This window comes from Saccostrea echinata, unplaced genomic scaffold (genome assembly GCF_033153115.1).
Source record: "Saccostrea echinata isolate AGI-Se365-2 ecotype Australia unplaced genomic scaffold, CSIRO_AGI_Sech_v1 ptg000005l, whole genome shotgun sequence".
Classification (NCBI taxonomy): domain Eukaryota; kingdom Metazoa; phylum Mollusca; class Bivalvia; order Ostreida; family Ostreidae; genus Saccostrea; species Saccostrea echinata.
The window spans coordinates 18,529,171-18,546,597 of record NW_026889754.1 but is presented as its reverse complement, the minus strand read 5'-3'; the positions used below and the strand labels follow the sequence as shown (position 1 = coordinate 18,546,597).

The following is a 17,427-nucleotide window of genomic DNA, read 5'->3' as shown; positions in this document are numbered from 1 at the left end:
TCATTTACTAAAAAAGAAATAGCATCCTTGGCGGTACAACAATGGACAGAGTGTAATCTATAAATGTAAAGGAAAAATGAAATTTTGCAAATCAATACCTGGTGTTCCCAAATATGCAATTCATTTTGTTGTACTATCTGAATAAGGTAGGTTTTCCCTATAATTTGACATTATAAACTCAAAGATAAGCTATTGGTATAGACTTGACAATTTTGAAAGTCTTTTACACTTTTACAGATGTATACTGTGACTCCAAGTCACTATTTGAGAAGAACATTTATTGCTGGTATAAATGTTGCTCCATTAATTTTCTCATCACCAATATAGATGGTATTTGTCGGAATTTAACTTTAATCAAAGTACATCATATGGTTAAATGTTGTACACATTATTCATGAATTAATGACAATGTGATCATTGCTAAAGACTATTTATTAAATTATCTTTTTATATGAAACATGAATAATAATTTGACCATGTATCCTAATCATATAACAATAATAAAGTTCAATACGTAGCTAGGTTAAGGACTCCCATACTTACATCAGCCTATACAGAGGTTCGGGAAAGCTATTATGGCGTCACGTTAAAACAATACAAATGAATCTCGATGAATAAATACTACATGTTCTCTTTAAAACATACTCAATTACTTTCGTTTCTCATAAATATTATAAAGATAATTGGATGTGCAACTTATCTTCCCAAAATAGCACTTAGAGTACGTAGAATGAAAGCCAGCTTGATCTCGCTGTACTAATTAAGATGACGTCATTTCTTAGTTTGACACGCAGTTTCTCTGTAATTGAGGTGTGGATCAAGCTAATATCGTAGTTTATAAAATCAAAAATATTACGAAGCAAGCTTTATTGGACAAAAATAAAGACATATTCCAAAAAATATTAATCCACATTTTATTGTCACACTAAATTGATAATATATAGACTTTATATAGAGCCGTAAGAAAACATTCTTATAGTAACGTGATAGAATGAGAGGTACAGCCTTTGCTTTAGATTTTCGAACTCGAAAAGAACTTTCACCTTTCATAATTTTGTAAACAAAAGATTACATTCCGATCCAGAAAACAATAAAAGATAGAACCAAATGAGGAAGAAATTATTCAAAATTGATGATTTTTTAAATCTCTTTTTTTCCCTTATATAACGCATTGAACAAAATTCTGCCAAATTGAAAACAATATGTCTTCTATGCAAATAAGCAAACCGTACCCCATTTCTCTTGATGTAAATTCAAACATGCACTTAAAAATTATTTATTCAAAATCATATACAAAGAGTAGAATACACAACTTGCATCAGATTCTGACTAAAAGATTTGTTGCTATAGAACTTTTAAGCAAACTTTTGGTCAGGAAAAGTTCCTTGAATAAATTAAAATTTTTGATCAGAGTAAAAGTCTTACACGTTTTCGCACATCATTCAAAAGTTATGGTCAAATCAAAACAAACCTTAGATTTTTGACTCTGTACAATTATAGTGACAGTTTTTTAATCATTTGCTTCTCGCATAACAAATTAAGAAGCATTAAATAATGTTGTACATAATTTTGAAAAGTTTTGAACAAGGTTACAAATATTAAATTTTATTGAAACCGTCACTAAAATCAACTCCCATCAGTACGTTCACTACTTTGATTATGTAAAAAGCGATAGTTAAAAAGTAGCTTGATTTTATAATATAAAAATTATAACCAGGCATGAATAATACCTTTTCTTTACTGAAAATGCATATTTATTTCTATGCATAAATGTTGTCAAAAATATTTTAAAAAATAATGATATCTCTACATCTAAGTTACGCATATATATTAAGAACTTCAATAATTAATGTTTTATATTTGTTCCTTTTGGTTTTGAACACATTTTTAATATTACGAGCATGTTTGCTATTTCACTATGAAAACCGTAAATCAACCGTCCTCAAGAGCTTTACTAAGATTTATTGATTTTATAAATCTGATCCATCTGTACCTTATCTTCTAAAACTGATTAAATACTACATTCCAAAATCATTTTTGTAGGACCCGGAAGATAAAACAACGATGTTTATTTGAAGTATATTTCACACTGGATTTCAGTTGTTTATGAAGTTTGTCGTGTTTCGGTAAATCTCTCTCCCTCCCTCCCTCTCTGCCCCCCTCTCTCTCTCTCCCCCCCCCCTCTCTCTCTCCAACCTTGTAAGTACGTAATGTGAAAAGTTACCGATAAGAACCCATTAACATAATTGAATTATTTTATTTTCAACAGCTAAAAATACACATTATAGCAAAAATTAATGCTTAAATTAAAATCAGGACACGTTCATGCACTAAATTTATTTTGCTGTACCTCACAGTCATTATTTATAAACACCCATCTAATATTAAGCATGGATGTATATTTTTATGTACCTTGTTTTAAACACGGAAGACTTTGAAAGATTACTATTGTTAGCTATCAGTATAATCCAATGGTGTCCTATAGCGAGATTTGCATTAAGGTGGGAACCTTTTATCAGTCTTGAATGTCCTTTCAAAATAATCAATATTTCAATATAATAAAAAAAACCCCAAAACATAAGGACTGATAAATGGTTGAATTGAATAATAGGCAATAATATCAGTCAATCAATCTGTTCTTAGTTTACCTCTACCGTAAATTTCTTAATACTTGATCTTATGACAGTGACTTCACTTGAAATGGTTTCACGAAATGAAAATGTGATCGTATTTTCCCTTTTCAAACAAATAAAAAAAAAAATCTTTTCAAATGGAAGTCTTAAATATCTTGAAAGAGCTAAGTCCGCCTGTTTATAACATAGTTACATAGATATGCGTAGCTTCTGCTGTGTGCCTCGTAACTTACAGACAGTCAACAAGGAAGATAAATAACACCAAACGTTCTATTCAGAATATACAGATATGTGGTTGGAAGCAATTGTAGTAAACATTCTTATACACTCTGTACAAAGGACCTCAGGATTTGGTAAGTCTTTCACTCTCTATTGTCGCTAATACAATAGTAGAGAGATGCTGTTTGTCAAATCTCGAAATGTTTTGGCACTTTTTCTTTGACATCAATTGTCAGATAGCGTAATAATAGACTATTGATTATACATTGCAAGAGAAATCAAATTACAGTTAACCTGGCGCATACACCTGATCAGACACTGCAGGGAAATGCCTCTTGGAATGTTGCTCCTCATGACAGCAGCTGGACAGCTGACAAAGCGGTAGATGGTAATACAAAACAGGACCACCTTCCAACATGTGCTATTGCTGACTACAATAGAAATTATAAATCGGTTTGGTGGAAGGTCTGGTTAAACAGAAAATTTAATATAGCATATTTGGAAATCTATCTGCGATCAGGAAGTAAGTATTCCTAGTTTTTTTCCCTTATCTGTTGTTCTTTTTGTGTATATGCACGTTGTTTTAAATCTTTAAAAAAGAAAAACACCAAACAACAGCAACAAACTATTCATTACTGATAAAGTAGAATTGAAAAATAGCAAAATCATACTAAAAAGCTAAATGACATACCTTAGCGTAAAATCAATAAATGTAAGATTCCTATACCAAATTTTCGTAGGAATTTAGATTGATATGTAATACGTAATTCACGTATTTTCGTCTAGCAGTAGTGCTGTGTACTACAAACAAACACGTTCTTTTGAGCATGACGTCATACCTTTTTTTTAGTTATCTGTGATATCTTACACAGCTTAATTAAGTGCACTTTGGAGATATTGGTATTTAGTTATGATAAGAATGCATACTTTCGGAAGACTGGAGATTCAATGTAGATCTTTACTAATGACTGGCAAAGGTTAAATGGATAAAACAATTTCTAGAACGATGAATGTTATATATATACCAGTAACCTGAGGGGAAATCGTCTTTTAAGCAGATATACCGTTAGTATTAGGGAAACATATATGAAACTCAATATTGCAAGTACATGTATATCTAAAAAGGACGGTGTGCTGAGTAATTTATTTTCTGTTTATTTGAAGTTAAACAGAAAAAAAATAATGCAGTAGCAATGTTTCTTCTTTTCGAATTTTAAAGTTTCTGGGTAATACAGGATAAGGCTCTGTGAAAATGGTCAAATACTAAAGGACATTTTAGATGACAATGGAAAAAAAGACTTTTTTGCAAAAATCCATAGAATATTGTCCATAATAAATTGCGTGATATTTAACATTATGATCAGTCTCTGAACCTTTGTTTATGCAGGAGACTTTTATTTACTGCAGCATAGTTGTAATCGGAACTAAAGCAATATTCGACTCTTTTGCCTTATGATCTTGATTTAAAGAAAGGATATAGGCCAAAAACTGTCCATTCTGTGAGAAGAAAGAATTTAGGAGGACCGTTAGACAGTCTGAGGTCTATAACTCACTTAAAAAAATACCTCTATTTTGTTAATTATGTTCTCTCTTAGAAGAGTTTTTATCCATTGTATTAAGTTAGCATTGTGTACTAATTAGACTGTCTCGGGTAAAATTTGTTTACTCAAAAAAAAAAAAAAAAAAAAAAAAAAAAAAAAAAAGATAATAATAAAAAAAAAAAAAAAAAGAAAAAAGAAAGAAAATAAAGAATTTAATTTTAAAAAAATCAGTCATTGTTATAGTTAACTTTGTAAACAGTTACAGGTAAGTGCTATTTCTTATAACTGAATAAATAAGGCATGATATTCTTGAGAATGTATATGTCGAAAGCATGTCTTCTTCAGAGGGAGAGGGCACATATCTGAAGCAAACCATAAATCCATATATAATTAGCAATCTTTTGATAATATAGAAGTCATTCCCCAGTGATATTTTGGAGTTTTAGCTAAGGATTGTCAAAATAATGAATTTTGAAGTGAAGTGGACATTTATCAAATATTTCTCAACTTTTGGTCAAGGCTACTGAAGGATGCAGAAAAACAAAAACTTACTTGTCCCGACCTATAAGTTATTTAATACAGTCCATTATTTTTAATAATGGTCTATATTTTTGGGATTTATTAGACAGTCACGTGTAACCTATTGAATTGCCTTGTGCCTTTAAAGAAATAATAGAAAATAAATATTCCTTAATGAAAAAGTAAATAGAAGAACACTACCTCGGGGTTTTATAATTTCTTTGAGTAAATAATATAGCTGAAAAACGTCTCGTATGCTTAAAAAAGTGCTACTTACTGTCCGGTCGGGAAAATAATTATTCCACGCATTCGCATGGAACGTTACCCGATGTTTTGTATTATATACGTATGACCCGAGATACAAACTATGACAGAAGAGAGGCCTACTGGAATGCGTATATAGCTGAATGTCTTCAATAGAAGATAAAATCGATAAAAAGAAATCAGCATACCTGTTTAATTAACTTGAAATCTGTATGAATCACACACAATATTCATTATATTTGCTTCTAAACCCCTTTTACGTACCTTTTTACAACAAAATTCTCGTTACACATAATAATCAATTCTCAAGTTATTTGTTGAACAGTTATGACGTCATTTGTTGGAGTTTTTAATCCAAGTGACAGATACAGCATAACAAAATGAAATAATTCTATTTTTGTTTATATTTGCATGTTTCTATTCATTTTCAAGAGTTTAATTACATCTTTAAATACCAATATTAAGAAAAAATTGACGTCATCTCGCCTACTATGACGTCATATTGTATCACTGATTTAGTCAAGTCAGAATATCTGAATGTTTCCTTAACACACCTGCGGAAAAATATTCAGACAGATTTGAAGACTTGAGGGAAAAAAAGATTCATAATTCGTGCTCATTGTTACCGGCTTTCCTCTTTATTTATTTATTTTTTTTGTCAATTGACACTTGGTAAGTCCCGTGTCAATTGATATTTATAAAGATTATGATACTCTAATGGGGAAAAAAAGCTTACTTACTTGCACAAGTTTTCAAACTTATATCTCAACGACAATTTACTAATATCTCATGTTTCTTATCATTTCGACAATGACGAAAAGATCTCGAGTCACAATTTATTTTATAAATAAAGAAATGTTTTACCAGATTTCGATTCTACTTCTACTAGAGTTCTTAATTAAGGAATCACTGTCTAGTTATTAGAGTATGCCAGATCATCAACGGTAGTTGGAAACGTGGGATAATTTGCATAATGGGAAAGCCCGTTATGCATAAATTATCCCACGTTTCCAACTATCGTTGATGTCCTTGGCATACTCTACTAACTAGACAGTGATTCCTTATAATTCCATTTCATTGTGAAATAAAATTGTAAATTTAGATTTTAAAAATCTAGACTAATAGATTTAAATTACACGAGGCCTGGCATGACAATTTCAATAGTCCCCGCCCACTGACGTCAAACACAAAGACAACCGCTCGAGAATTACATGCATATTAGGCCTCCTTAGAGTCAGACAAAATGACAGCCGCACAAGAATTACATGCATATTAGGCCTTCTTAGCTCCTGACCTTTCGCTTGGCGAAATTTGCATTTCGTTAGAATGATCAAGAAATCAACTCTCCTAACTTTCAAAGAGTTTTCACAGAGAAAACAAATAGAAATGGAAATATTGTAAAATGATTGATACAGGACATCTAAAATTTAAATCATAGTCATTATTACATCAGCTATATTTTTAACTTATTCTTTACAAATTTGTGAGAAAATACAATCTAGATCCACGCATGATTCACATTGAAGAGTAAACAGAGATTATCAAATATCAACTCTCAAAGAATCGACATTTTTTACAAAATTATATTTGAATGTAGACTGGCACGTATAATAATAATGCATCTCTTTTAAAGCGACAAGTCGGGCAACAGGTTTCTACATATATACTTACGAGGACGAATTGTATGTTCCTCCCACTGGAAACACGGGGAGTCTTGTATACCATCACAATCCTATGTCAGGATGTCCGACGTCTCTCCAGAACATAACTGTTAATAAATTAGCTCAGGGAGTAGCCTTCTTTAACGAAAGACTTGCTGGGTTTAAGTCAAGCTGTTCAGGTGCAGAAGTAACACGGACCTCAGTTGAAATATGCGAAGTGCGAGTAATGGGTATTTTAACTTAAAACATTATTTTTTCTCCAATCAGTTTTGGTAAGATATAAGAACAATTGAGAAAATTCAGTATTATTTAAAATTTTTTATGTTAATTTCATCATAGGAAAAGTAGACTCTAATAGGACTTTTGTTATCTTCTACGTATATTTTAGGTTGTGAGCAAAATAGATATCACTTTGGGTGTACTAATGCATGCAGTGTTAAGTGTAAGGACAGACATTGTGATGCTTTTAACGGATCATGTATTTATGGCTGTTCTGATCCAAGTGCCATGTCCTTAGATTGTATCGGTAAGTTCTTTTTAGATTATTTAAAGAAAAATATAAAATGCTACTTCCTTCGAATGAAATATGAAATTAAAATTTCAGTTTTCCGACTCTCAAAATATGTTGCGTCAGAGTATATCGTATATATGAGGATGACTAATTAAGCTCTGCACCCTTGCAATCCAGTTTAAAAGTATAAGGTTAAAAAAGCTTGCTCTCAAAAAGAAAAAAACAAGTTTATTTGATCTTTATTTGTGTCATGCTTTCATGTTTATTTTTTCACTGGTAACAGAACCCCTTGGAGATTAATTAGAAAATGTACTAAGATTCAGTCAATGATATTGGTGTGTAATTTTAAAGGTATAAAAATAAGGGTCTATTTGTACTGGAATCCTTGTTAGAGAATGGGAAAAAAGTTAATCTGCAAAAATATTCATTTAAAAAAAAATTAAAAAGAATCACTGGAAAATGAACTTGGTCACATGACCAATTCAAATGAAACCTAAAGGTCTTCTCAGTAGATTTGACCAAGTTCGTTTCCCAGTAGCCACCACATGGCACTGCGGTTAGAACGTTTCCTCTTGAGTCGCAAAGAAAGAAGTTAATCATTACGTCGCGGGTTCGGATCCTCTGTATTACACGGAGACCGTTCCTTTGTATGAGACCATATAAATCGAGGTCCAGTGTCGCAGTAACTGCTTGCGTTGTTCAAAAGCCGTAAGTGTCGAGTTCACATCTTAATTTGTAGACATCCACCGCCAAGAGTTGACTGGCGTCTCAACATGTGCAGGTATATTAAGGCAGCACTCAGATCGTTATTCGGAATATTCACACCTTTTTGGTCAAATGTAATACTGATAAATCAGAAAAGCTACGGACAAAAGTTTTACTATCATTTTCCATTGTATAGACGTCAACGATTCTCAGACCAAAAGAAGCACTCCACTACGACGTCATCAATTGACGTCTATAAATAGAAAAAAATGCCCGAACGAGAAGTGAAAATTTCAACATTACCCCGGGGATAATTCATTTCTGTTTGTTAGAATTATAATGTAAAACGTCTCTGGGTAATGAAAAGTGCTGCTAGAATCCTACATTCCTGTCACAGAAATAATGATTCCAAATTTTCGCAAGACATCTTACCAAAATTTTTACAACTTGTACTCAAGTTTCAAAGTATTCGGCGTAGTGTTGAACTTTTACATCTATGTTGCTGTGGACGACCTAAAAAAAAGGTGATCGGGATTCCAAAACACTGTTCGTCTTTATTATAAGAAGAAATGATGAAAATTAATCAACAAACCTCATTCTTAAACATTAATTCTTAATGAACCACACGTGACATTCAATGTATATCAATTACACAGCAGAGTTAAGGCTACAAAAAGGAGGCGGGGCCAATTTATACCGGAAATGTTAACTATGACATCACACAAAATCTAACAATTCTTTAAAGTACAACAAAATGAAATGATTTGCGATTTTTAATTGTACAAAAGAATTAAACTATATTATAACTTACTATAACATGCTGTTTTGTAGTTAGTTATGTCCAACATAGCAAGGTTTAAACAAGTCACTGATTCCAATGCATCTGTTGATATGACATTTCGTTAAACTTGACGCAGTTTGTATGCAGCGAGAGGCGGATTCCGTAATATTTTCACAACAAAAAAATATAATTAAATAAAATATTATTTGCAGATATTAAGGAGGCCATTAACCTGGATGCAATGTCATGTATTTTCCGTACATTTCCTAGTTAACTAATATAACTTGTATATTTGCATGCAGGTACCATATGCACATTGGATGGTATTGTAAGGGTTTTAATAAATTGTTCTAGTGCAAGGGTACTCACACAATGGATCATAGTAAGCTTTCACATATAAACTCTAGATATATTAATCTAATGGAGATGTGTTGTGATCATGGTTAAATCTGGAAAATGAATTAAAAATTTCTACATTAAATGCAGTTGACCAGCAAAAAATCTGGCATTCAGGCATAGAACTATAATTTTAACAATGAAATATTTTAATCTGTATAGGATCACAGCACTTTTTTACAAACTACAATGGTTGTTCAAAATATTTATAAAACTTTGAATATTAACTTGGTTATGCCCTTGCATTACAGAAATTTATCAATGACCTCAATAATGCAAGTATATGTGCTAAAATCACGTGACTGTCACATCACGTGACAAGTCTAAATAGAAAATCTTATCGTCCTCAATATGTAATTAATAACCATAATTAAATTTGTCCGATATTAGTAAAGTACTAAAAATATTGCCATCCTGATAAAGAAGATATTTTTTATCACACAAAAAAAATCATCGCCAATATGTCAATTGGGTACTTTAACTATCTATCTGTAAACTCCCATTTCATATGTTTAATATGAATAATCGACTTGTTTTATTTTCACTCGGCCAATATTTATCAAAAGCTTTGGCGTTATTTGTTTGGTATTTTAATCCCGTTACAAAAATACTTTGTTTTTTATACCATGCAGAAACGTCATTGTTTAGTTTATATTATGTTTTGAATGTTTAAAGAAAAAAGTATGGTCTTAGCTTTATTGTGCCCTAAAAATTTAATGTTTTCAAAAAGTTTTGAAACTGGCTTAAATATTAGTTGAGTATATAACTGTAATAAATTAGGAACGAATATAGCATGATGGAGTACCATTCTGGATATATGACGTAATTAATTTGATGCATTTCTCTATTTTAAACAGACAAAGCCTCAAAATGACCAATTTCAAGGGTTATTTTCCTCAAGAAAATAGTGTCCAAAGCCGTTGCCCACGTTAATCTTTAGATATGTTGTGTAAATTCTTTGAAAAATCACATATCTCAAAATCTTTGTGGGCGATGTCTGTGGACAATATTATCTGAAAGAAAATTCCATTGAAAATTGGTGTCTTCTGCAACTTTTTAAGAAAATACGGGAAAATGCACAAGTTTATGACGTCACAATTAGCATTTGGAAGGTCATGTGAGAAAAAAGATTTGTATGATCTTTCTGCATGGAATTTCAATAATTCAAAAAGCATGAGTTTTATTTTTTTTACATCACTTTTATTTTTAAGAAAAACACAGGGCAAGATTTATATTGAAACCGCACCTTGTTCTTTATGTAAAGGGCTTACAATAAATCCTGAAATATAAATATTTAAGAAATCATTATCTTTAAAAATCATGTCATATAGTTTACCCTGACGTTATCTTGTATAGGCAAGTCAGTATATCTGAATGAAGCCTTAACATAACCGCGTGGGTCCAAATTCTCGAAGGGATGTTAAAAAAGCAAAACAAACAAACATTTCCTAGTGCACTTTTTAACATTGTTATTTATTACTTATATTTACATTTGAGACGAATATTCGACGAGATATATTACACAAAAGTCCCGTTGTCTACTTTAAAAAATGACATTGACGTTGATATTACAATCAAAATCTATGATATGTTGATATTAAAGTGATAGCAAATGTTAAATGAAGGATACGCTTAATATTTTATGTGTCCTTAATATTTGAAAGTCTAAAGCTGTATTTTTCATGCGAGAATTACAAATCATAAAAAAGCATTTCGATTTAAAAGTTAGTAGTAGCATTTTACTGCTTTTATTAAGACTATTCTTCATCTCGGAGGAATATTATATGGACTTCTAGTGAATGAAAAAAAATATACATATATCAAATTTTTAGTTTGCCCTGAGCAGTAAGATCATTGTTTTAAACGAGGCAAGCTATTGACAGATGAGTTGATATCACGAGGATTTAAGGCAACCATATTAAACGCCAGCTTTTCGAAACTTCTACGGTCGTTTTAATGACCTTATTTGTAAATGCAGTCTATCATTGGGTCGTATTTGTCTGACATATTTCAAAACTTTTCCTAGGCTACTGCTTTTGTACTTTATTTAACTGCGGAGTTCTCAGTTTACGTGATCAATACATAGGGCTAAGGGTGGGTGTTACAGGGGATGTCACACCTCCTAAGCACCTGATCCCGCCTCTTGTATTTCTACGGGTCTATCTTTATGCCCTGTTCAAGACTAGTTTTGTCAACTAAATTGATGAGATTAAAAAATGTTCGTTGTGTTCACATTATTTCATCTGTGTCGAGTTGGAAGTTCCTAATCCAGTTCTATTGTGACGAATAAACATTGCGACCTATGATTTGGTCATACAATGATCTCTGACCCCGTTTTAACTTCTTACCGATTTGAACATATTTTATTTTCAATAAATTCATCGAAGGAAAATATTTGCAATGAAAGCACATTAAATTTAAGTTTTTTTTCTGAATCTGTTATCATTATCATAGATGGTCCGTCTATTATTATTATTTTTTGAATTATAACCTACTCCCTTGTTTGTTTTCACCTTCTCCACTCCATTAAATAGTCACATCCCCCTAAAAATATATACAATATTTATAAATATTATATTTATAATATTACAAGTTTGTGATGATGGAACTCATGCTGTCGATGGAATATGTGAACAATGTGGGCATTGTAAAGATGACACTCAGTGTGATAAAGAAACCGGAAGTTGTTCGACTGGCTGCAAAGAAAACTGGATAGGGAATCTTTGTAAAGGTTTAATTTACTCTAAACATGAAGGCACTCATATTTTTTTCTTTTCAGATATTTATGTAATACTGAAACAAGTCAAGGTAGGCTAGTGGTCAGGAATTTGCTTCGTAAATGGGATGCCAGAGCTCGAATTGCCATGCTGCGTCAAACGTAAGACGTAAACAAAGATTGTGACTTTCTTTTCCAAGCACAAGGCATAAGAACTGAGAGTCACGGCTGTTTCGGATGAGATTTTAAAAACCAAGGTCCCATGGCCCAATAAGAACCCCCAATGCTCAATGGCCCTGCGTTCCGAGTTAACACCAAAAGAACAGTCGCTCTATATGTAAACGTCTCAGGTTTGACGCACGGGAAAATAATTCGAAACGGTACCTCCTGATCATGAAGGGAGCGCCCTACCACTAAGCAAATGCGACCGGTCGAAATCACATTTGTAGTACTCGTCGTCCTCATCTGCTTCTCCTTGGGAAACGATTGCATTTAAGTGGCTGTTTTCATTTTATCTACAATAAAAGAATGAGGGCTGTCCAAACCTTGATTTCTTTTAGGCAAAATGCAATGTTGTGATACCCATGTTTATTTGTGCTGCTTTTTTAAAGCAATTATTATATGTAGGTTGCTTATATTATATTCTTTGGTCGTTATAAGGACTATTTGGAAAATACAACCTATCTTTGTGTCCTATTATGACTGACTATTTCATACTAATTGTTAGGCCTGTGTTTTGATACTTAATTTTGATACGGAAACGTAGTTCTGTCTATCTGATCGATTCGTAGGGCTCACTGCCGATGTGACTTGTCTACAAGGTAGATTTACTGCTCCTAGGCACTTAATCCCAGTTCTGTAATTTCCAGGGGTTCGTGTTTTATGCCCTGCTTAAAATATTTATTGCTTGTAGTTTTTTTTTTGTCTATTTCATACTACTGTTGCACTCAAAATTGTTTTGAACGTTATTTAAACGATATCATATAAAATATAAACTTCTAAACATTAACTTAAATATCACATTTAATGTCGCCCACCTGACGTAGTGAGAATATCGAAAGCCTACCTTATCCCCAGAAACAAGTTAAGGATAAAGTTAATCTTACATCTCGGGTTTAAGTCATATTGCTAGACGTGTAGACAAGTCTCTGGTTTAAGACCATGTGAACCAATATTTCTCAATTGAGCTACCGTAAACAGAAAACAAATAAATATGTTCTTTACAATACAACACAAACTGGCATTTTGAACAAGTTTATTCCATTGATTAAGAATGTGCTGATGGTTACTATGACCAGAATTGCAGTACCCAGTGTGGAAAATGTCTTGAGGGACTTTGTGACAAGAAAAACGGAAGCTGTCCATCTGGTTGCAAACTGAATTGGAAGGAACCCGTGTGTCAAGGAAGATGTTTAGCATCATATTGAGCTATGAGCAATATTTTTGTAGATGTATTTACAAAAGATTTCTATTATATATTTCTAGCTTTAAGAACGTAATACATATTAAAAAGAAAGGAAATAGCTTTTATTTTAAGAAGTAGTACATCTGGAATTAAAAAAAATGAATAAGAAAGAAACAAACGGCAATTATAGAATGTGCTTATGGTTACTATGACCAGAATTGTAGTACCTCGTGTGGAAATTGCCTTGAAGGATTTTGTGACAAGAAAAACGGATCGTGTCTTTCTGGTTGCAAATTGCACTGGAAAAAGCCTTTTTGTCAAGGTAGATGTAACTAGTTATCCAGATTCAATCAATTGTGTACGGAGATGTTGTATTTTATAGACCCTGAGGCCGATGTCCGGTGTGAATACCTGCTGGGGTGAATCCTAGTACACCCTTAATTGAACCAGGATAATTAATTTATTTCCTATGTACAACATAGAGAATTTCGATCAAACTGTTCCTTGTTAATTGTTCAGGTCGTGAAGCCAGTCGCAGAAGATGTTTGTAAGAATTGCTCCATACTGTATGAATACTCGATACAAAAATAAAAAAAATTAAAATTGATACAAGTTAAAATCTAATGATTGGTTTCCTTTATTATCTTTACTTCAAAAACTTCATTTTCTTATACTAGAGTGTAGAAATCAATGCCTTGTATCACTTTTTGTGCTAAATCTCGTATGTTCTAAACAGGTCCAGTCTGTTTAGTATATATGAGTAACTGAAACAACTCTAAGATTGCTATTAAATAAAATTCAATAAAATAACCTTTATTCACAGCTAATTGTGCAACGTACGTGTAACGTATGGTAGCACATACCATATGTTACACATATGTGAAACATACGTAACACACATGTGTATTCCAACCGCATGTTTCACGTACGTGGTACGGCGTATGGATAACATGCGTGTGACAACATACGTTTCACATAACGTACGTGAAACATGCGGTTGGAATACACGTATGTGTTACGTACGTTTCACGTACGTGTAACATACGTAACATACGTAACATACAACGCATGGTTTACATGTGTATTGTCAACCACACGTTAAACGTACGTTAATGAACGCGTGGTTTTCATATGTTTTATCAACCATACGTTCATAAACGCATTGTTTATATGTGTATTATAAACCATACATTACACATATTTCTCACACATGGTTTACATTTATTATCAACCACAAGTTACACATACGTTAATATATGCATGGTTTACATATATTATAATAAACCACACATTACATGAACGTTAATGACAAGTATGAGTATTATCAGCTACGTTACATGTATGTTAATAAAAATTGTTTTACATGTGTGTGAAAAGCTAGCTGTGTTTGAGAAGGCTGTATATTTTCTATATTAATGGTACTTTTACATACATGTACAATAAATGTAGGTCAACTATAATTAAATTCAATCCTTTTTTTTTTTTTAATTTCAATTTCGTTTAATTAATTAGTAAAATTAGTATTGAATTTTAGTCAATAAGTGAAAAAAAATCCCTAAAAGTTTTATTGTTGCTGGGACTATAATATTCTTAAATTGGTGACATTTTCAAATACACAGGAACTTTTTTGTACAAAAGTACTCAGACCAAATACTTTTTTTACTTAATAGTTCAAAGTGAATTTGGAGAACTAATCAAAATAATGTTTAACAATCAACAACCTGTAAATGTGTAATTCATGAAACAGAGTATTGAGACCAACTTGGTCTAAGTATAAAATCCCTCTTAAAACGGGACTCTAGATCATAAGTTGTCTGGATTTTAATGATTATACTGTAATATGTTTTAAAGATTCAACTATTTTCTTTTCAAAAAATAATATCATGTCATGATCTATGATTAAAACCCAATCACCTCTGAAAGCTCACAGGTGTGTGCGTTGTTGACTTGTTGTGCGTGTTTTGCGTATTTAATGTTCCAATTTATTTCACATTGTTTACCTTACGTCCACTTGCATGTCTGTCATGGAGTAATCAGTTCGCATTGGTGTATAGTTTACTCTTAGAGCAGTAAAACATAGTCTACATACAACTACAAGTACACCAATCTCGTAATGTGTATATCGGATATTGGTAGAGGCACATAAAGAGGCACATATCATCGGTAGATATAATCATTCCGAATTCAGGAGCAAAAGCTGAATAAAAAAGAAGAAGAAGAAAATCTCGATAATTTCACAACAAACTCAAATGGGATTCACATAAATAGATATTAGATAATTATACAGTAGGTAGTGTCCGTATAACACTAAAATATGTAAAATATACGTTCCTGAATTTTCACCTCCAATTATTATTTACGTTACGGGTTACGTCACTGGTAAGAAGTCTGACGTCTGCAAGACAGTCTTCTCCAGAACCACTGGCCCTATAACGGTGAGGAATACATAACATCAACAGTTATTTTTTTACTTTATATTTCAGATTGTGTTGCATGTAAACTAACGGGTGTGTTTCTTTTATTTCAGTGTATAACAATGTAGACTTAGTTTACCAAATAATTAAGAAAATGTTGACAAAGCACCACAGCCCAGGAGTGAATCAACACTGGCACTTTATATCCAAATGCAGGTGAGGTTTAAAACATACTGTTATAACAGGTATTCATCGTAAATATATCTTTTAGCATACCAATAAGATGCAAATAAAACCCTCGATGGAAAAGTTTCACCACCCCATGTATTTCTTCATGGAGCATGTAGAGGAAATTAATATCTTTTAGGGCAATATTAGGGTGTATTTTTCAGATGTCTTTGCCTTTTTCATCCTTATGAATATTAATAATATATTTTGAGATTGTGATTTTTTATGTGATTTTAAATGAACACTCCAGGATGGTAGCTGAAGCTCATATGTATCTCCTATGTAAACACCTAAATGTCATGACTGGACTTCAAAACAGATTCTGATAGTTTTACTAGCATTATTGTAATACTCTTAAAAAAGAAATCACGGCAGATTTTCTGATCCCATTGCTTTTAGACTTGCAATTACATATCATAAAATCATGGTAGTGATGTGCATTATACATTTCAATCAAGAGAAGAAAATGTTAAATAAGTAATTTTTCATCTTGTTTGTTTTGCTTTACAAGTCTGAAATGCAGTTTTTTTTTAAACATATATTTTTGTTTTACCTCAAGGACAAGAAGTACATGTATATACTTCGAACAGACACAAAAAAATAGGTCCATGCCAAACTTTGAAAGATTTATGCTGAGGGTAAGTTTTATTATTATATAGAATTGTCAGACACATGGTTATGTCTAAAATTTAACTGTTGTCATTTATATCAGTGATAAGCAATATTTTGTATTAGCTCACCTGAGCTGACATAATCACAAAAAAATGTTTTTTAAAACTAATTTAAAAGTAACCTGAGTCAGTCATGACTTACTGCTATCTGTTTTTGTCCATCATCATTCACTGTGCATTGTCTTGTAAAATTTGAACATTTTCAGTTTCTCTAAAACTGTTGAACTCATATTGACCAATTTTGGCATAAATAAATGCAGCATATGTGGGTGAATGGGAACAAAAATAGCAAATTTCATGGTCCCTGCTTCCTCTGGGGCCTAGGGGATGGAGCTATATAAAACCATCAAAATTAATGCATTAATCTTTAAATCTGGACATCAAGCAAACTGTTAGCATGGTTGTAATGAGCATTGAGTCTTCGACTAAAATTATGGAATTTATGGCCCAGGGTAAGTGATTCAGGGCTTTATTGATCATATAGTGAAAATGCAATGATTCATTGAAAATCCAAATAATACTCCTGGCCAGGAGTTTAAAGCAAACAAACTAAGTTCATGACTATGATGAACAAGTTTCGTTTTCTGAGTTCACTCACAATGCTTCTATTTTAAATTTGTCATGTAGAGAATTATAAGGTAGATACTTGAGGATAGTGAAAAGTCTAGTTTAAAAGATCAATGTTTTTAATACTAAAAAAAAAACTGTAGTTATTCGACACTATTAGTATCCTCCTGCAAACAAAGTTTGGGGGAATATGTAG

The 17,427-nt window shown here is 32.1% G+C and overlaps 1 protein-coding gene across 1 annotated transcript; it reads left to right on the top strand.

The window, feature by feature from the left end:
* The first annotated feature begins 2,922 nt into the window (after positions 1–2,922).
* LOC133179758 (uncharacterized) lies at positions 2,923–13,774 on the top strand. The gene is made up of 6 exons (XM_061314451.1): positions 2,923–2,986; positions 3,142–3,375; positions 6,810–7,067; positions 7,226–7,363; positions 11,824–11,955; positions 13,734–13,774. Exons 1-6 carry the CDS (start codon positions 2,923–2,925, stop codon positions 13,772–13,774), a joined length of 867 nt encoding a protein of 288 aa, XP_061170435.1.
* Positions 13,775–17,427: the final 3,653 nt, after the last annotated feature.

Coding starts and splice junctions, on each gene's coding strand:
- LOC133179758 (XM_061314451.1), top strand. CDS start 2,923: ATGTGGTTGGAAGCAATTGTAGTAAACATTCTTATACACTCTGTACAA. Junction 3,376..6,809: donor AATCTATCTGCGATCAGGAA/GTAAGTATTCCT, acceptor TCTCTTTTAAAG/CGACAAGTCGGGCAACAGGT. Junction 7,068..7,225: donor ATGCGAAGTGCGAGTAATGG/GTATTTTAACTT, acceptor CGTATATTTTAG/GTTGTGAGCAAAATAGATAT.